Here is a 21,550-nt window from a genome sequence, read left to right on the forward strand (position 1 = left end):
TATTGTAAGAGGATATATGAAATATTTCATAATTTAAACAACAATATACTACTTATATGATTTTATTCTAACTTAATTGCGCAAGATTTCATTCTGAGCTTTTCCAGAATATTCAAAGTAAGCTCTATAACCACTCTCATGAAACTACACCTAAGTATGTTCCGTTCAAAGGCAGCAGGCAGTAACTTAATTTAAAAGTGTCATGACATTACTCAAATATAGAGACAGAGTTTCAAGTAATTTGAAAAGCGATACCCTATAACCCTTAGATTTTGGCTTCTAGTATAAAATTAGTAGTTGTTTAACATTATATTTATATCTTACTGATTTTGGAAGCGTTGGATCCACAGCTGTTTCACTATATCCAATTGCTGCATAAAGTTTAGCTTTCTCTTCAAGTGTCATCAGCTCTTCAAGACCTGTGACATGCAATAGGTTAAACACAATATAGGTATCTGAAAAACACAAATATTGCTATATATTTTCAAGTATTTGGTAGGTAGCTCTGCAGCATATGGTAGACAGGCCAACAATGCCCAGAATCAGTAAAAGCAAAAAAATTACGTTTAGAGTAAAGTCTTAAGTCTCCTAAATTGCGCTCTAAAATGCAGTTACACATGTATTTTTAAATATTTCATTTCCTACCTTGCTAACAAAGCAAACACCTTTCTTGGCTCGACTTCTGTGTTTCAGAACATTTATTAGGTGCTCTGTACTTAAGTGAATCATACTCTAATACACTGCATGAAATAGCCAAATTAGAAAAATAATGGAAATAAAATTGCTTACATTCTGTTAACTGTTACTGTTTTTTTAGCATTTCAACCCTCCCCCCCCCCCCCCCCCCCCCAGTATTCTATGCGGACAATTGTTAAAACTGGGAAAGGAGAAAGCATGAATCAAAGACAGTTCAGAAACAGCTATGGAAGGAAGTACAAGATATCACTGTAATAAGTAAGTTATAACCTCATCAGCAAAAAAAAAAAAGGGGGGGGGGGAATAAGAGAAAATGCAAATGCCAAACAACTAGTAGCCCAAGTGTTAAAAAAACCTCTGAAATTGTTTTTAAGGACCTATTATTCTAATAAGTAATTTTCAATAACAGAAAAAAAATAGCAATAAATGAACATACTTGAACCCTTTACTTCTTGTTTCTGTTCCTCCTTTTTTTCACCTGACCAGCCCCATATCCAACTAAACCAGCCACCAGAATTTTCATCATCTTGTTTCACTCCTGGTCTGTATATTTTTAATCCAGCTTTAGTTGCCTGAAATTATCAAACACATGCAAGTAATTTTCTTCACGCTTCTGTCTTCTCACTTGGATAAAATCAATCACCTTTCTCAACAAAAAGAGTGAGTAAAAGTTAATTGATTTTAAGACAATAAATGTTTCTTACACAGATTTTCTCTCTAGCTCTCCCCCACACACAAACACACACAAAACCCAAACACTCCAACTTTACGTGGTTATCTGCATTAAAACAGTGCCCTTAAAAAGAATAATTAAAAACACATGTGAGCTACTAAATAGTTAGCACAGGGCAAATTTTAAATGATCCCTATATTTTTCATTTCAAGGTGGATGTCCGAAACAGCATGGAAAAACAAAAAATATTACTTCAGTAATAAAATATTTACTCTGAAGAATAGAAGAACACATTTCTGGATCTGATACATGTAACTACAACAGTACAAATGCCCTGCCTTCTCCCAGTTTGATTATTTCAAAAGCTAGGAGACATCTTGCCTGATGTCAGTGATGACTTTAATACTGGGTCCTCATAGAAAGTACAACCTACATCACGAATTGACCACAGGTTGGCATAAGGGATGGCAAATGCACATCAAGCAATCTAAGAGACAGATTAGCTCTCAAACCATAGCAGAGCATACCATCTAAGTATTTTTGTGACTAATATAATCACAAAAGACAAACTCTTAGAGATCAGCCTTGACTTTAGAGATGTTCTAGTGAATGTGATACCTAAAGTCAGTGACATAGGGATTCCTTCTCGCTGTTTAAACAGAAGTCTCTGACACATATGCCAACTATGGAAAACAGCTAACAATAAACCAGAACTTTCTTTTAGGGATTTGCTACATTTATCCACTGAAGAGCAGTTGAACGCAGGCCTCACTATAAAAACATAAAGGCTTCAGAACTGGTACTATTGCTTTACCTAAGACGAATGATGCAGAACATCAGCTAATGAACACCAGATCTCAAAAACTTTGCACAAAATCATCCAAGTTATCATGCAGTTGTCAGAGAACAAATGACCCAAGGAAAGAATGGACAAAATGTTTAAAAAAATGATGTTAAACCTCTAAAATTTGAGATTTCTAGGACACCAAGGAGTAGGTGTTCAAGAACAACTTCCACAAACATGAAGTGACACATAAAGGCATGTTTCCTTATATGTCTGAGGCTACAGCTGGCACCAGAGCCCAAGGTAAGAAAGCATATAGAAGGAAGGGAGGAAAATGTACTTATACAAGGATATAGAAAATTTCTTTGCGTGATGTGAAGTTCACCCTTTCTGAAGAAATCCTGTTGAGCTTTTCCCCTGCCTCATTTACAGTGGCCTTGAAATGAATATAAGCCCAGTCTATAGAAGTATTGTTGGCAAGGTAAACTTTTCTGCTTAAAAGAAAGGGAGAACCAAGAGTAACATCATCTATTCTGATTTAAGTGAATCATCTATAAAGTTTTCTCCAGACTGAAAGCACAAGAATTTCTCAGGCTGATACAGGGACTTGACCACTGAAGCTGGTTTTTGGTGCAGAGGGTGCTAGTGATAAAGGTTAAAAAGTGGCCTAGAGTTTGCAGTAGAAAATTCTTGCTACAAAGTTCCCAGAAGATCAGATGGCATTGGCATCACAAACCTGAGCTCTGGGGAACTTGATTTCACAGTCTGGAGAAAATCAAACCTTTGAAATTCAACTCTAGGTGTGATTTTAAAAAAACAAATAGCTTAACAAACAATAGGGTCTTTCATCTGTTTTTACTCAGCCCACATTTATATGGTGTTCCTTTAAATTCCTAGTTGACTTAAAGCTAACCGTCAGGATCCCAAGCTACTAATAGGCTTGCTTCTTACAATATCCTTTTGAGACCTTCTTGAGAGGTGTCACCTGATACCAATAAGGCAGATGGCTTCTGACCCATCAATAGAGTTAGAACAGTTCAGGATCACCGTAACCTGATATTAAATACCTGGAAATTATTTCAGAGGGTTAGCTAGCAGTTGGACTAGGTTGATCTTTGAAGGTCCTTTCCAGCTGAACTACCCTACCCTACCCTTCAAGGTGCTTCCCTAACACTATTCACATGCAGGGCTTAAGGCCCAAAGAAATAAAACTCATTTGCTTGCAACCATCTTCAAAGCATGACAGAACCTATCTTAAAACTCATCACTGGAACATGATCATCACAGGAATGCAGTCTGACATAACCTTTTGTAAGCAGCAAGGTCACGTTGGAGAAAAGGATAAAATTAGGTCAGCAGGAAAAAAAAAACAGGGAAAAAAATGGAAATTCTTTGAGACCCCCCTCACCTCACCCGAAGTAGGAGGGAAGAGATAAAACCAAAAGAAACTACATGGTACAAGATAAAAACAAGCCAAAATTAAAAGAGAACTAATCCAAACAAAAAACTCCTAATGAAACACACTCCAGTTCACCCAAACAACTGAAGAGGAGGAACGTGAACGTGTCTTCCTGTTCTGAGGAAGGCTGAAAAGTGACTATACAAGCACCTAGGTCTGGATTTAGGTACAGACAACTAGAAGGAAAAATCACATCTACAGATCTCTGACTAGAGTTTTTAGAAATACCGTATCTATCACTGTGCAACTGCATTCATACGTTAACTAATATACTCCACAAAACAACAATTTCACATGTCTCTTTCAGGCATTTTGATAATAAATGATCGCGATTCATGAAGTTTTACTATCAATACAACATCTTAGATTCCAAATTTCATATTCTCCTCAGACAATGCTCAGACATTATTTTATATTGAGAACTAAAGAGCATACATACTATCATAGGAAAAGCAATGCTAACAAGTTAGGTGTAACTACTTCTAAAACCACATCATCTTGCTTTATTGTGATTATCTATTTAAATTTATTCTGTATTACCTATATTTGGAATAACATCTGTAAATAGTAACAAAATGTGAACATACTAGATAAATAGGTGTTCAGACCACTTTAACAGGGCATTAGGAAGGAGAGGAATAAACTAGTGAATTCTAGGCTGTTTGGGGACAAAACAAAAGCCTGAAAACTGTCAAGCTATGGAAATAATTGCTTCCAACTTGACTTACTCTATCATCCTTTGACTGCATTTTTGCGGTAGATCTTTCTTGCCAAAAAGGGAAAGAAATTCACCCCCAAATCCGTTAGTCTAAATAAGTAGTATATGAAGCTATTTAACTTTTGCTTAATTGTAGTCTGATACTAACTATGCATTATAATAACAAATATGAAACACAAGGGAAATAAGAAGACTGCATAATTGAAACATCAAAACTAAAACACATTTGCTTAAAATGTCCACAAGCTCATGTTGTGGATGTTCTTGGACTCAATTAAATGATGAAATTTTACCTCAACTTCTGCTTGTTGCCTTGCTAGAGTGATGTTAAAAATATCCAAGGTCTTTTCAAATTCCTAGAAGAAAAGCAACAAATTATTTTTTGACAATTGCATTTGGTTAGAATTCATGGCTCACAGTCTTACAGTAAATAACAGTAACGACTCTTTCAATACAACCCAAGTAATGTGCTGAAGTTCAAAACTTTAATAAATCTAGAAAAGAAAAGCACATCCATGTATGTTTTTCTTCACCATAATTATTAATTTTAAAAAATAACTAGTGTTTACTAATATTATTCACAGAGAAAGGTACTGCTGAAGTTGCAAATCAATCCGCTGAAAATTTTTATTGTAAATTAGTACTGACTGATGAACATGTAAATATTAATGTTTAAGAAAATACTGAGATGAACAACATTTAAGCCTTTAATGTAAAATGGCTCACCTCCAAAAATTTTAAGATTTCTTCATTTGGCTTTTTTGATGTTATCTTCATTTTATACATCTCCTTATAATTCTTCACTTGTTTTCTGTGGTGCCGAATATGTTCCCATGACCACATTTGGAGTTTAGGTTGAACATTTACTTCAAGGATGCCATAAATAACATATTTCCACCTAAAAGCACAGTCAAGTGAAGTACAGTTTACATTTCTGTCGGCACACTGAAAAGACACCTAGAGCTATGCAGACTCTCACTTAATACAACTTTAAGTTGTGAAATAGTCAAATCCCTTGTTTAATACCACACTTGTGCTCAACAAAAGAACTTAAGAAATGTAATTTTTTTTCCACCCAATGTTGACAGGATGCTATTCCCTAAACTTAGTAAGTAATCTTGTAGAAAAAGTGCCCAGCAATATATCTACATACATTCACACACACACACACAATATCAAAACAATTTCATAAGACTACTTCTAAGACAACTTCTAAAAAGAAATGAAAACTCTTTGTGATCTGCATAGCCATATTCTTGTAACAGTAGTTAATGCACAATGACCTCTCCTTCATCAAAACAGAATTTGGATATTAAAATATTATCAGATTTAATTTTCTGGTAACAGTCTCTTAAGACAGTAGATACACACTTTCAAATATTGTTTCCGTATCTTTGGTTTGAGGACCTCAGCAGCAGTATTTTTTTGATTTTGTTTTTTTTAAGTACTGCCAGCTTAGTGAAAATATTAAACAAAACAAAGGATTTATTTAAGGAGTTTAGAAGTCAATTCCTCCTGAAACTAAGAAATAACCCTTGGATAGCTATTTCAAATGAAAAACTGACAAATTGCTTTCAAAGTCGGAGGAGGCCTACCACATCTTGGCATTGTTGTGCAATGGAACATCAGGTCTGTACTTTCTATACGGCAGATTTCGAGTCATCATATCAACAGACTCAAGAAGCTCCATAACACTGAAATACTAGGGAAAAAAAAAAAATCAAACCTGAGTGTTATTGTTTTTTTCTGAGAACAACAATGTAAACCATTTCTTTCTTTAAAGACAAAGTAATTTACAAAGAAAAGTAACACTATGAGAATCAATTCTGTGCACTTATCATAACATTTCAGACTTTGTCCTATTATGTTTGCAAACAAGACTTTTTACCACTACATATAATTTCAAAAAATAATTTATACCTGTGGTTTATTGAATTCAACAGCTATGTCCTGTAACTTTACATCTAAATCCATTTTCGGAGATGAGAAATCAACATCAGATCGAGGATTCATAAGGAGTTTGGCTTTAGCTGAAATTGGACGGAATACTGAAAAACAGACGTTGATTTTTAAAAAGGGCAAATAAATTATTTAGGACTGCCATAAATGATACTTATCAGCTTAAAATTATCTCTACTCAGATTTCCAGTTTTATTCTGGTGATATGGCTAGTGGAACATTTCCCGAAAATTTACTGTATGCAGTAAAACATGTCAGATGTTTCAATTAACAATTTATATTTGCAAAAAAAAAAAAATCCTATTATATAGGCTATTTATAGCACAAAATGGTCTTAGAAATAGCATTTCACTACAAATCTTATTCCATAATGATTGTGCCTTACATTTTACTTCAGAATACTCATTTCCAAAAATGAAAAGGCTATTCATTGCTCAAGCAATCTAAGTTTGTATTAATTTCCGAAGTTGTAATTCCTTTGTATTAGGAAATTTTGATTCCATGTTTCAAGACTATACATTAACGCAGACTTGCCTAAAATGTAACACATTAAAAGAGAAAATGAAAACAACCTTTTTATTATTATTATTATTATTAATGGTATTGATGCTTTAGGCTTTTTGATGTTATGCTCACACTAGTGGGTAGCAAACATTCCACCTTTCCAAAATAAAAGCCTAAGTAACCATGGGAAAAAAAAATCAATATGGATGCTAAGTAAAGTGAAGCAGGTCACATGTGAAAAAAGATTCAGAACAGAAATGCTGTTCTTCAATTTGGCAACAGCAGGCATTCAATATAACCTTCAGACATCACATCTGATTCAATTTTTCCATCCGTTTCAGGAAAGCAATCAAACAATAAGAATTAGTATATTGGTTGAATTCGTGTAAACCATATTTTTATCAAATAGAACTCCTTTAACAGAAATACTGACACATCATCTACATAACAAATATTCTAAATTCACTGTCAGGTTCATACATGCAGAAAACAGGCACCCTTCCAAGATGAAGCAATGTTTACATCTACCTAACTTCATTTTACTTTAAGCTCATTATTCTTTGTGAAATTTATGTGGTAGCATTTCTGTTCATTTTCTCCCTGTATTTAGCTTCTTACACTTAATTTTTCATCCTTCCTGCGTGTTACTATTATGCTTGTGTATGATTATGAACTTGTGTACGTTGCTTGAATTCAAGCAACAAAAACAGACTTTATACATTCCTATCAATGTCTCACTCGAGGGATATTAGAACAGCTCTGCAACAGACAATTTTTATTTACCACAGAATACTGGCATGACATAATTCTTAAAATATCTGTGTGTCTGATGGCACCGCTAAATTTTAAGAGCTTAAATTCTGAATCCTGGAATTTTGCATTCAATCATTTTGAACTACTGTGTAAGGACTTGGACAACAGATTATGTTTACAATTATTTTCTTGTAAAGAAAGTCAAAGCTAGCAACTGAAAGAGATAGATTAGAAATTGGAACATATTACTAAATAGTACTCTGGCAGTTGAATAGTGACAAACAAATGGCTTCCTTCTTCAGGCAAAGGCAGTAAGAAAAATCGATAAAAACTAATGCTTTTTAACCTTGTGTATGATGAACTACAAACTTGCTTTACAGCAGGCTCTTCAAAAGCCATTCTGCCTTGTAAACACTTACTAAATAAGCATATGAAAAATAAAACCCATGTATTCTTCTGTGCAATGATAAGTAAACAACTACCATGTTTGAGTGGAGCCAATGAGATTTTCTGACTAGCGTAAGCAACGCTCAAAGCACTAGAACTTGCAATAGGGCAGTGCTATGTTATATAAAAAAAGGTTGATGCATCATAGTTTTTTGGCTACTTTTTCCACCTCTAACAAAAATTGATACACGGCCCTTACGGTGTGTGACCCGAAGACTATCAATCTATTTTTCAAACCACCCTGATTCACATAACTTCTATGATACACGGATTATTAATAAACTTCTTAGAATAAAGAAATTTCAATGGATGTGAACAATGAGTATTTATGACGCTACAATTGAAAGATACATGATTCAAGACTTTAATCAAAGGCTTTTTAAGGATACGTATACAGTACTGTATTCAGTGTAAGAGAGACAGTTAATCCTATGAAATAATGCGTTCCACAATATGCTCCTTACTAAGATCTTTGAATAATAGACAAATTATCAATCTCTGAGAGGTATTAAAAATGAAAACTAAAATGTACATGTATATTACAGCTCCAAATAAAGTAATAACACTTACCAAAATCATAACCCTCTGGAATCACGTTGTGGCAGGCAACTCCCTGTTTCAAGTTAACCTAAACATATAGTGGAGTTTAAAAAGAGTTTAATTTCTATTTCATGATAAACTTTTAAAATACAAAAGGTTAATGATTTGGTATGGGTTTCAGATAATCCCTCTCAAACACAGTACAATTCAAAACAGTCATCTATTTTTAAACATAATAAAATTTATTAGAGGTCTATTGTTTTAGCTACTAAAATCACTGGATTGTAAAATGACCATCTATTGTATATAGTTTTGTAATTGCACAGGACTTTTTTTTTTTTTTTCCTCCCTCTCTGGTGAGCGTTCAATCACATAAAAACTTCAACATTTACTGTTTTTCCTAATAAATCATTACTAACAAAGCATTTCCCGAGGACATCAACATAAATGGAAGCAGAACTGAATGTGAAGCACAGTCAGTGCTTCACAGTCTGAACTAGAATAGTAGACACCTTTACTTACCAATGATTCATCATAACCCCCATGATAGAACATCTCCGATTTCACATTCCAGTAAGCAAAAAGGTTATCCAGTCGTACAAGCTGAAAAAAAACAGATCATATGTATTAATACATCTACAAATTTTACATGAAATTTGAATTTCACAGTCTGGATGAATAAAAACATTCAGAATGTTCCTTGCAGGCTGCACATCTTTTTATTTTAAAGCCTATAGTTATATCTTCTTATTATAAAAGGAATTGAAACTCATTGCTAGCTTGTATTGCAACAGTTGTTTCTTTAGCATACAGTTTATACTGTACCTTGTAGAACAACTTGGCAGTTTCATCATGTAAACACGGATTCCAATTCTTATCTGAGGTCTGAAATGAGAATTAATGAAAGTTATTCTGCTACCTGTAATACACCAACATTTTATCATCACTGAAACAAACAAGTAGAACAGGCAGAACTATCAGCACAATGAAAACCCACTGAAATTAATGGGAACCATCTTCTGAATTCAGATGACTAAACCACTATTTTCTTAAGTGTAAACTTCATCAGGCTACTTCACCTGAAAAAACATATGTATACATGAAGTGACTGGCAGGCTGCACACAAGAACCAAAAGATTCCAGTACTGCAAAATATTTTTATTTATATTTATTATAATTATGTTATTTATAGGTAAACTCTTTCAAAAGAGATAAAAAGGGACTTGAATTCTTTTGTAATTCTGGAAGTAGCAGCTTATTTCAAGCTCAACAGCAACCTGTACAACCTACTGTACATTTTCAAGACAAGTGTGACAAGTACTTCAATAGCGATGTATTAAGAATACCCACGTTTTTGTTCATCATGCAAAATTGTTTGGGGGAAAAGGCTGGAAAAAAGCTTTCACTGTGTCTTAAACAGGCTACAAACAAGAATTCATATGACAATTATTGCATTCAAGAAAGTAATACTTAAATACAGTTTCTTTAGAATTACTAGTTTTACAGAAAAGCTACTGAATCAGAGCAAACTAGCAGGCTGCTTCTACTAGGTATTCTTCCAAAATAAATGTATACTGTCTAAAATACCTTAATATTTGCTCCATAAACTGAAGTTTGCAGATCAAAGAACAGAACTCCAGTTTGAAACAACATGCCACCCACTTTTGGTTTTTTTTTTAATCTTCCTAAGATAGAGTAGTAGCTTCCTTCTTGGGCCTCACAGCACTTTCAATAAAATATTCACAGATTATGAAGAGCACAAATCTAGTTAAGTCTGATGCTTGGCAACCACAAAGTGCAGCAGGCAGAAGAATAAAAATTTCTTACCAAAGGTCTGTTTTATCACCAAGCTTTTTATCTGTAATGGCAACCCTATCAATATTTATTCTGGATTTAATAAACCAAGTAGTTACCATTATGCATAGCTTAAGATTGTGGGTATTCTTTCATTAGACAGTATGTTACCAGACAGAAAAAATCAAACTTCACCTTTCAGTCTACATCAGCATGCTTTTTAGATGAAAAATAAAATTACCTGCAAGCTTAGATTCTGAAGTGAAATCCCAAATGACAAGGGATTATTCCGATTTGTGATCTAATAAAGTGAAGAAAATACAAAAAAATGTTATCATGTGCTCTAAATTTAAATATGAAAATAAATAGCCTACAATACATATATATGAAAGATCTGACAACACTATTATCTTCACTACAACAATGTTTATAATACCTTTTTATTAGTTTTCATTTTTAGTGGAAGACTATGAAATTTCAAAACTTTACTAGTTTTCTCTCACCACAGAAAGTAACAAGGGGGGGGAAAAAAAGACAGGTTCCTAATTTAATGTTACAGTACACATGCCTTATCTTAAGATAAACAGAATTACTTACATCATCTTCATAGCGAACATGGATGTTGGAAATTTTCACCTGAAGATTTTTGATGACCTGAGTGACTAGTTTTTCTACAAAAGTGTCTTGTTTCTCTTCTTTTACTTTATCTAAGTTTAAGGAAAAGAATTAAATATTCCATTTGCGTTTAAGTATTTTTGAACTAAACTAGAGGGAAAAAACATCATAAAGTTCATTTGACAGATACTTAAATTTTCTTGTATTTTCTTAAATTGTACTCTAACTTCATACAAATATTCTCTTTCAGTATAATCTGTAACATTTATATCCTCAGACTGTAAGGTTTCAGCGTATTATCTGACACAGGTTATTCAAAAGTATGAGATGGCTACTGATACTCAAAGTGGTCAAGACATATTCTTTAGAAGTACCAAAAGTTCTATTTAAGATGACAAGATTTAACATCCATCAAAATACAAATTACACAAAATCTTTAAAAAGAGTAATAAAATTCTACTGCTAATGGGGAAAAAAATAGAGAGTTTTTTTTTTTCAAAAGAAAAGGAAAGAAAAAGGCAACATGCTACAAGTAGAGAAACAATATTTCAAAAGCTTTATTTACATCAGATCACATTATTTTTGAAACTTTTTCTTTTCAGGATACACATGCTACAATATTAATGGCACCTACACACAAGAGAATCAAAATTCTATGCAAGACAGCATCTGATTTCCAAAGATGAACACTATTTCACACAAAATGTTCAACAGCTAACAGCTAACCCAAATAACAGTTAGGACACTTTGCAAACTTTCTACATGTAAATAGAAAACTGTAACTGATAGGTTACTTTAAATATCAGGAGGAAAACATGAATCTAGAACACTAAATGATAAATACAACATCTTTCTGGATTTAAAAAAATAGCATCACTTTCACTATCTTTTCCTACTCTTACCTTGGTCAGCTATTTTCTGCTTTGCTTCTTCTATCCTTTGCAATTCCCTTTGCCTTGCTTCCAAGAGCTGCCTGGCTTCTTTTTCAGCATCGTATTTTATGCCTAGATACGCAATGTGAAAAACGTAAAAAATATGAAAAACTTTGCACATTTTTGAAAGATGCTGTTTCAAAAACAATTATTTACACATTTTGTTAACACTTACATAACAAGGAAAAATTAACTGACTAAATCTAAATTGGTGAAGGACACCCCACTGCCATTACTTAAGTGAATTTCATAAGAGTGTCTACTGAAAATAAAGCGCAATACCAACCAATTACAGAGACTTTTGAAATCCCATCCATTCACATTCACTTTTGTCACTATATTAACTTACTGGCTGTGGGCACAATAAGCAAATAAACTCCATCAAGAACTGCCTCAACAGGTTGAGTATAAAGGTTTTGCCATGGAATCTGTAAGTTAAGTTGACCTAGAAACACAAAGAAGAACAGTTCAGCTATACAGTTAAATACATGACTAGGAGAAAGATTTTTAGAAAGGTAATTGACACTAACCACAAAAGCTCTGAACAATTATTATATCAAAAAGGAAAAAAAAAAAGTGCATCTGAGGTAGGTGTCCTTTCGGTTGTCTGTTTTACACTGCATCCAAATGAAAATTCAGCAAATTTTCTCCACCAACTGAACTAATACGTCTGCAGTTCCTCTCCTTACCCCTTTAAATTATAGTCAGTCTTCCTAATAACGTCTCCTTCTTCCAAAACCACTGCAGCACTCGCATAAACAAAAAAAAAAAACATGGGTAGCTCATACATAATCAGTCAGCTTAACACTACCAAAAGCAGAATTTTTAGAACATTTTTCTTGCTTTCTTTTCCTGCGAAAGAGAGTCTTAAAATAGAGTGTACATGTCTGCGAGCATGGGGATCCCGACATTACAGTGTCTCGCATTCTTCGTACAAGTGCCAATTTTAGTAAACTACGAAGTCAGTCACAAGAAAAATTTCTTCCTGGGCAGATTTGAAGGAAACATATTGGCTTTAGATTTAGTTCACTTTAAGAAACCATTAACTTTTACAAGAGTCAACTGGCAATGAGAAAACCTTCCATAAAAGTGAAAAGAAAAAGTGAAGAGGGTAGCAAAATCAGTTGTGGAATCTTGCTTTAAAAAACAGATGATACTCAGTACTACTCAGTTGTTCATCTTCTCTATTTCAGGTTATTTTTTCATTAATATTGACATGACTAGACAATAATCCAATGTCTTAACTATAACATCTCTGCTCAAGGAAGAAACTTTTTCAATAAAGTTTTTTCAGGAAAAAAAAAATCAGGATGTACAAAGCATGCAAATCAAGCAAATTATGAAAATTACTTGCTTAGGATGTCCAAAGCTACTTGCAAGGATGAGCAGTATGTTTAGTAACCCCTGCATGGGTATATTACAAAATGTAACTTACCAATATGTCCTGCTTTAACTTTAAATGGCACATCCAGCTGACTCTAAAAGAAAGTGTTTTAGAATACAAACTCATTTCAGCAACTTGTGAAATGTTCACTAATAAGAGAAGACAGAAATAACCTTAACAACAAACATACCCCTGAATCACTGGAAGAAAAAAACACTGAATACAATAGAATATGCAAGTCATTACTGATTTAGACTGTTCAGCCATGCTATGCTAAATACATTCCTAAGAGCAAGCTCCTACCTCCATAAGCTGTAGGGAGAAAAAAGTTCTTCCAGCATTCTTTTTTACCTAAACACAATACTTTATGAAATTGTTGAGTACTCTTTTGGCAAAACATACTATTTGAAGCCAACGTATACCTTCATCTTCAAATGTAATCTCAAATTTATTAGACAACCCACACCCTAGTGCAAAGCAAACAGAACAGTAAGTTTTCATTTAAAGTCGGCATATTCTAAAATAAGAACCAAAAAACCAACCCCAAAGATGTCCTAGAATAATTTTTGCAGCAGTTTTATTTTTGCTTTCACTGACTTACCAGTGCATTTTCTTTTATTTCAAGATTCTTCAGTGCTACAGCTCCTAAAAGCAAAGAAGCCAATAGGTAAAACTTCAAAAAGCAAAGTAGTAGTGGTACACACTAAACAAGCCTTAACAACTGTGGAAGGTACCCCCAGTCCACACCTCAAGTATTCACGAAAGACGATTAAGAATACACTGTTCACAGCCGCTACAAAACAGTCTTTCTCTGGGATTTTTTCATGGAGCTTGCATGTCCATGGAAAAGAACCTATGATTCCTCAAAATAAAAATGTAGGAAATGACTGTCGCATTTCATAAGGACCCATTCAAAATTAAAAATTTGCTTCTGTTTCCTCAACCATCTGCTTCCTACACTTGTGAAGGGAACATAAGCCACACTACAGCTTTAGCTTTACATGTTTGTTTTTTTTGTTTTTTTTTTTTTTTTTTTTTTCCTGAAAGACCTTAGTTTTGCAAATTGCATTTACAGGCTTATGAAAGTTCACAGGAAGCACTTCAGTACATCTAATTTTTAGATGTAAGACAACAGTAACTTCAGTATCCTCTAAACACAGAACATTCTAATTGCAAGATCTGTCTTTACAACATACTCCACATCAAATGCTTGCCATCACAAATGAACATTTTAAGTGTCCAGGAAATTCGTGACATTGCTACCTTTGAATTAGTTGTATAGTGTTAATGTATACACATGGAACAGACACCTGATACAGATGAACAGAGGCATAAATGAGATTCAGGAAACCAGAAGTGGATTACAAGCCTGCAAAGGAGTACGACTTAAGATTGCAAATACGATTTCTTTGATTCAATAATATTTTCCGTTTGGAGATGCAAGCTAGAAATGGGCAAACCTATCAGGGGACAGGACCTCCAACTACAAGAATTATTCTCGCAGTTACACAGTGATGACTACTTTGGACTGCTGTTCAAAGTAGCATCAATTCTGGGAAACGGGACTCTAATCTCAAAAGGACATTTATTGCAAGAGTTGGTTCTAGTTGCTGAACTGCTGTTGTAGACCTGTCTAGGCGAACTAACCTACCCATCTTGCAGTACTCACAAAATATGAAGTTTTAAATGATCTAATGTATTCATCAGAACAATCTATAGATAGCCATTTCCAGTACAATTCTATACATTTGCTATGTGCTGCTACCAGGCTATCAAAAGAAATACTTTACACAAAAGGTTGGTTTTGAGCTGTGTGCTCCACTTTTAAACCTTACAATACAAACAAATTGGCGGAAGCACTAGAAAATGGGGGGGGAAAAAAAAAAGCATTCCCTGTGGTAGTCTGTAACTACTCTAGTAACTATACCTGTTCTATAGGAAACAATAAGGCAGTGCCTTTTATTTACTGTTGGGGTTAGTTCTATACTAAATTTATCCCCCGACAAAGCTTACCCTAAACAGAACATTTTAACACTCACCAGAGAAAGTTCCATTATACGAGAGGGGGGAAATAAATAAATAAATAAATAAATAAAAATAATATGCATTCATCTTCTCCAAGAAGACAACACTAGTTGTATCCATGGTAAGTAATTCAAGAGATATACAGCATAAAGGTTCAGACTTGTAATCAAGCTACCACAGCTTATATTTTTACATGTCAGCTGAGATGTTCATCAGACAACTCTAAGACTACATGACATATGAAGTAATTTAACTGGGTTTAGTTTCTTTCACTTTCACTGTGGGCTAAGTAAACATTACGTTGCATTTATCAAGGGTTTGGCATATGACACATTTCAGCTGAAGCACAGTTCCTTGGGCTGTAACGTGACAGCACTGATGCTTCCAAAAACAAATCATTGCAAAGTGAGCAAGGATTATTATCCCATGCACTTAAAAAAAAAAAAATTTGTCATGGACAGCTATAGCTTATTTTACCTGAGCATGTCATACTGACAGAGAGTAAACACGATGTTTTTTCTGTACTGTTTCAAAAAAGAAGCTTTTGACAATTCTATATTGAGTTCAGATAGGGGAGCAGGATAAAAAAATTTTCACCACTTTCCTACGTTTATGATTTTAAATTTTATAAGTTTAACAGTTTTAGTTGAAATCATTAGAAGATACATAAATTAGTAAAGCTGTGATCATCTCAATTTTAATATCAATTTACTCAACATTTACTAAAAATATCACAACCTACTTACAAAAACCTTGAGAGTCTGACCACTCTGAATAGACTATCAAGGCACACAGAAGGCTACTGAAGTACTGTGTTTTGTGCCTTTATGCAACATTTATTTTTTCTATACTCAGCAGTCAGTGCAAGGAAGAGACCAAGTAAATAATCTTGCAAGCAAACCTGAACTACTTCCAAAGGTAGGAGACCTCAGCTGGCACCCACTTTTAACACTCATGATTAGAGACACTGTAACTGACCATGTCTGTACTCCTTTTTTTTGCCAAAATTTAGTCTCTATCACATACAAATGTTTCACTTGCAATGGTACTGATTTGTAAGTGCAACTACATCATATGGGGACTGTTCTACTACAAAAAATTAAGCCACACTAAAAAATATAAGTATTGAAATAAGGAACTAAAGGTCTGGTGCTGGACATAAAAGAGCCATTCGATTTTACTGTTTTGGATTTTAATTGCAAACATTTCAAAATACATCAAGATTTGTGGTTTTTGTTCTTCCCCACCCCCCTACCCCTCCCCCTTGTGGGCAGTTGGATGTTTCTTTGTATTGAAGACATTAGTGCATGCAGGTAAGAAGATGTGTTAAAACTGCCCATCTAAACAACCTTTAAAACTGTATATACAAGTAGTTGGATTTGTATAAATATCTATGGTAAAACATGCAGGCTTACAGCCAAAACAATAACAAAAAACAAAACCTTTGTAATTACATATAGCCCAGTCTAGGGTTTACTAGGCCTATAAAGGAATCAAATTCTTACCTCCACTAATCTCTGGACATTGCAAGTTAATTCAATGAAATCTAACACTCATCATCATTCTTATATCATTCTCATCATATAGGTTTATAGCCCTAATTTTAGACACTCGTATTTATATTTTGAGTGCATGAGCCAATATCTACTACCAAGGACTTAGGTGTCTCACAAAGAGACACCAAGAAAATAAGATAACATTTAGTAAACCGTCTCACTAAAGGGGCCTAACTGAAATTTTGTTATGGATGTCAACAAAAGCTACAGGTAGAGAAGGAAATTAATCCTCACAAAAATCCTGCTCATTTAACCTATGGATGCCTTACACCTTTGCTGTCCTTGTAAATAAGAAGGGGTGGGGGTGAGACCTTCTGATGATGGGAAAGATGAGTGAAAGAGATATTAAAGATGACAGACAACAGAAACTTAACATACCTCAGCTCATCTCTGATCAGCATCAAACACTCCTGCTCATATTTTAACAGAATTTCTGTTTTTTAGCAACAGCATCACGCTACTGAGACAAGCTGAGCTTGTGAAACCCTTTGATCAGTTTCTACAAATGGCTGCCTTGCCAGTCATTTCCCACTGGAATTTTTGTTGTTAATTAGTAGTATTTAATCATACCTTCTGGAGACAGGATGGAAGTCTTCAAGGGTTTGAGTGTCTGCCATAACACATTCTCTATTGACATCTATTGACAGATCACAAAAGGCAGCAGAAACTACTAGATATTCTACATCCCTCAGTCAGTTCAAATGACTTTATTGATATGTGAGGGCAAGGACTGCACCTGCTATACTTAAACAAGGCACAGCATGTAAAAGAACTAGTCATTTATTATACTAATAGGTGTAGCCAGAAGAAGTAGGTAAGAAGTGCTTGTGTGCTCATAAACTTGTGTCAAGTATCTGCCTGTATCAGCCTACCGATACATCTGCCACAATAAGAGACACCAGCTATTCAAATAGCAAGTTATGTAAGATATACTTGAGACATTAGCTAATTAGTGGGTGTGCCCAAGTCAGCAGAGAATTTTAAAGTGCAGTTCAAAGGGTCTAATCAAGACACTGAATGAAGTTACTTAGACACAGCCGAAAGAAATAATAGTCTCATGGACATTGGTGAAACAACTGCTTGGTCTGCCATGGTGTCTGGAAATCTCACCAGTGCCTCACTGCTTCCGAAAGATAACCAGCAACATCTCAGACTGCTTCAATCACTTCTTCAGGTATTAGCTATAACTTGACAAGTTATAAAATGTCTTAAAATATCTAACTATTCATCTAACCTGTTCTTCTAAGGCAAGTTCTTACATATCAATACAGCATTTTCAGTGACACTATCTTTGTAAGCAAAGACCATAACAAAATCACTGGCCTTCCCATCTGATCAATAACTTTCCTTGATGGCTGCCAAGCACACTAAATAACGTTTTATTCTACTTCATACAAATGGAGGTCTTAAGGAAAACAATTTATTTTCCCATTATATTTGTTTCTGAGCCCTTGTCTTTCCAGTGTAGGCCTTACATGTTCAAATTGATTTTTTTTTTTTTTTTTTTTTAACTTTTCTAGTTTGTTTTGCACTCTCCTTTTTGAATTACCTTTTATATTTCAGGTCACCAGGTTCTTGCAACTCTCCCAGCCAAGTGCCTGTTTCCAGGCATCCCATCTGTAGTATTGAGACAGTTGGGATTTTTACCCTTCCATCTGACTTTTTCAGTGAGCAGAAGAAAACATCTTAAAACATGTCTAGTTACTGTGTCCATGTGTCTTGGCAGAAGTGTGTCATCATGCAACTTTATTCCACAGATCGAAATTCAATGACTTTCGTATGACATCCTGACTTCTCTCTTTATACAAAACCGAAACGAATGTTATGTGTGTTTATTAAAGTTATTAATAAAGCTGCCAAATTCGCAGGAGAGGGAACTGTATATACATATTCAGAGTCTGCCAACAGAAGATCAACGTAAACAGGCTAGCTATAAAATACACAATGACAGAACTTCTTCACTACAGCACCTAAATAAACTCCCTCGGGTATTTAATCTATCAGAGGTGGACGAAACACACGCTTTTAAAAATGTAATACTTTAATGCACAGCACCCAAACAGTGCCATAGCATCCAAAAGGCACACAGCACAGAACCATGACAAACACCTAGCTGTAACCGAAGCGCTTTCAGAGCAAACAAACGTGCAAATGCATTAACTTTACACAAAATACGTAGAAAAAAAAGTGCTTTTTTCTTGAGGGGGGAAGGGGGAGGTGGAGAGAGAGAATTCAGTTCCACAATTATAGTTATAAGGAAGGCAATAAAATTATCAGTAGACTTGATCAGTAAATCAGGTTCCATGTACATAAGCATCTATTAATCAGTGACAGCCTCCACATAACAAAATGTCTACTACCACTACTAATGGTTACTGCCTTTTAGTCAGAGGAACAAAGATCTCCAAGATCTTTGGAATGAAAAAAATATTACAGATGAACACACCATTAAACATAGATGAAGATGTACATACATGAAACATCATTGTGCAATGGACCAGGCAAAAGTAACCTTCTACGGGTGATTTCTCAACAACGTTACACAGCAGTTCTGGGCATCCGAGCAAGACATAGCATTATGTATCAATTTTCACGTAACACAAGTGTACAAACTATATAGAGAAGAACTAATTTGAATCTAGCGCAAAGGCACCATACTAACGAAAAAGGAATTTAGTTTAAAGAAAAATATATTCAAAAACCTCTAAAATGTTAAAACTACTTAAGGAGGAAATCATATGAAAATCCTGAAACTGAGCTCCACATATACATAAAATGTCACAGCTGAATATCAAAACTTGACATCTATTTAGGTTTTGGCTTTGCTTCAGATGAGAAAGCTAAGACACATACAACCTGGTAAGAGTTGCCTCATAGAAGCATAAGCTGCCAAGAGCAATCACCAGTAATCTGCAGTACTAAAAAGTAAGTTTTTACCCATTTGTAATGTATAAACGGAGCCAAATAGAACATTCTCTACTTTACATTACATATTTTTCTTGCCTTCCCTGAATAGAAAGAAAAAACTATGACAACCAAACAACTTAAGTTCACAATGAACCAGTCTAACACATTTTTCAAATAAGACACAATCTGGAATAAATATGCTATATCTGGCCTTAATGCCGCAGACCAAGAACTACTACTTTCTCACCAGCAGTTACATGTGCTGTTGCAGTATTAAGACTCCATACAGAGCCTGAACTTTGCAGACATCCTACAAATAAATGCCTTGACTAGCTGACAAAATACTGGCACAGAGACGCAATCAAATAAAGACACCATTTCCAAAAACTGCAGAGCGAAACAAAAACGTCCAAGATGCAAAAAAACGTCCAGAAGGAGCATCCAAAATCTGATTCACATACGTGAGTACCTCGGAACAGAATCCTAGGCACGGAATACCCTGAGGACGCTTCATACCTGCAGACGTATGAACACATACACACGCACAAAAAAAAAAAACCTTCACCTCCGTATGCTTTTGCTGATGCTGCAGACGCCTGGCACGCACATTGAAAACTGAGTCGGGGCGGTCACCGCAGACGCGCCCGTTAATTGCACGCCTCTTCCTCTCCTTGAGCCTACTCTTCCCAAACGCACAGGGAAGCGAGCCGGGTGCTGCGGCTCCCCCGTGCACCTGTTACGCAGGGGGCTCGGCAGGGCGCGTCGGGGCAGCGCGCCCACCGTGCTGCCCACCGGACAGCCGGCCACCGCCCCGCCGGCACCCGCTGTCGTGACTCTGTCGCGTTGGAAAAGGGAACGCGACAGCTATCGCGGGCTCCCCCGCGTTACCAGACGGCTATCGCAGGCTTCCGCGTTACGGCACCGAAGGGACACCGCGGCTGCTGCCTGCGCCGAGGCTGGTCACTCCCCGCGGCACCTCGCCGGCGCTCAGCACGCCGCCAGAACCCGCGGCGTTTATTTTTAGCTTCTTCTTTCTGGGAGAACAATAATAATAATAATAAAAAAACAAAAAGCCCAGGCGACCAGCCCGGCCCCGCACGGAGGCGGCCTGCGGCAAACTTTCCGCCAGCGCCCAGGGCGCGGCGACCGAGCCCCCGACGGCCGCAACGCCACGGCGGGGCCGGGCGGGACCGTGCGGAGCCGCGCGGGGGCAGCGCGTGCACCCGGCGGCCGTTAGCCCCCCGCCTCACGCCGCCGCCCCGCCCCCGCAACCGCCGCAACCGCCGCGCCGGCCCGCACCTCCCCAGATGCCCAGCTTCAGCTGGGAGCTGTCCAGGTTCACCACGTAGTCGCCGAGGAAGCGGTTCAGGACGTCCACGACCAGCGACTCGAACACCATCGCGCCGCCGGCCCCGGCCCCGGCCCCGGCCCCGGCCGCTGCCCCGCCCCGCCCGCACCCGCCGCGCCCGCCCCGCCCACTCGCGCCGCGCCCCGCCCCCCGCCCGCCAGCGTCTACGGCGCCTGCTCCCGGCGCATGCGCGCGGGCGGCCGTTTGGCGCCGCGGGGGCGGGGCGGGCGGGCAGGTTCCTGCCCGTGTGGTGATTTGTGTCAGGTGTCAGCTGGCTGGCATGGGGGGGGTTAAACGTCGTGGTCACGATGCTTCTGCCTTTATTTTTTTATTATTATTGTTTTGATTTTTGTCGTTGTATTTTCATTTATTTATTTATTTTTAAGAACTCTGTTCCTGCCCAGGCTAGGCAAATATAGAAGTCGCTACATCTCCCAGCTGTTTGGAAGTCGCCGG

At 36.4% G+C, this 21,550-nt stretch overlaps 1 protein-coding gene across 4 annotated transcripts in view; it reads right to left on the reverse strand.

Annotated features, from left to right (window-relative positions):
* VPS13A (vacuolar protein sorting 13 homolog A) overlaps window positions 1-21,192 on the reverse strand; it is a 125,466-nt gene extending 104,274 nt beyond the window's left edge. For all 4 annotated transcript variants that reach the window (XM_080574824.1, XM_080574823.1, XM_080574826.1 and 1 more), the window contains exons 1-16: window positions 21,046-21,192; window positions 13,860-13,903; window positions 13,310-13,352; window positions 12,224-12,319; window positions 11,845-11,946; window positions 10,925-11,034; window positions 10,569-10,628; window positions 9,359-9,418; window positions 9,056-9,136; window positions 8,564-8,621; window positions 6,251-6,378; window positions 5,926-6,032; window positions 5,057-5,228; window positions 4,624-4,686; window positions 1,133-1,268; window positions 325-419 (exon numbers count right to left, since the gene is read on the reverse strand). In XM_080574824.1, coding sequence (XP_080430950.1) covers window positions 325-419; window positions 1,133-1,268; window positions 4,624-4,686; window positions 5,057-5,228; window positions 5,926-6,032; window positions 6,251-6,378; window positions 8,564-8,621; window positions 9,056-9,136; window positions 9,359-9,418; window positions 10,569-10,628; window positions 10,925-11,034; window positions 11,845-11,946; window positions 12,224-12,319; window positions 13,310-13,352; window positions 13,860-13,903; window positions 21,046-21,145 — 1,455 coding nt within the window. In that variant the 5' untranslated portion in view covers window positions 21,146-21,192. The remainder of the gene's footprint in view (window positions 1-324; window positions 420-1,132; window positions 1,269-4,623; window positions 4,687-5,056; window positions 5,229-5,925; window positions 6,033-6,250; window positions 6,379-8,563; window positions 8,622-9,055; window positions 9,137-9,358; window positions 9,419-10,568; window positions 10,629-10,924; window positions 11,035-11,844; window positions 11,947-12,223; window positions 12,320-13,309; window positions 13,353-13,859; window positions 13,904-21,045) is intronic.
* Between the last annotated feature and the right edge of the window lie 358 nt (window positions 21,193-21,550).

This window comes from Anser brachyrhynchus (assembly GCF_964034855.1).
Source record: "Anser brachyrhynchus genome assembly, chromosome: Z".
NCBI classification, from domain to species: domain Eukaryota; kingdom Metazoa; phylum Chordata; class Aves; order Anseriformes; family Anatidae; genus Anser; species Anser brachyrhynchus.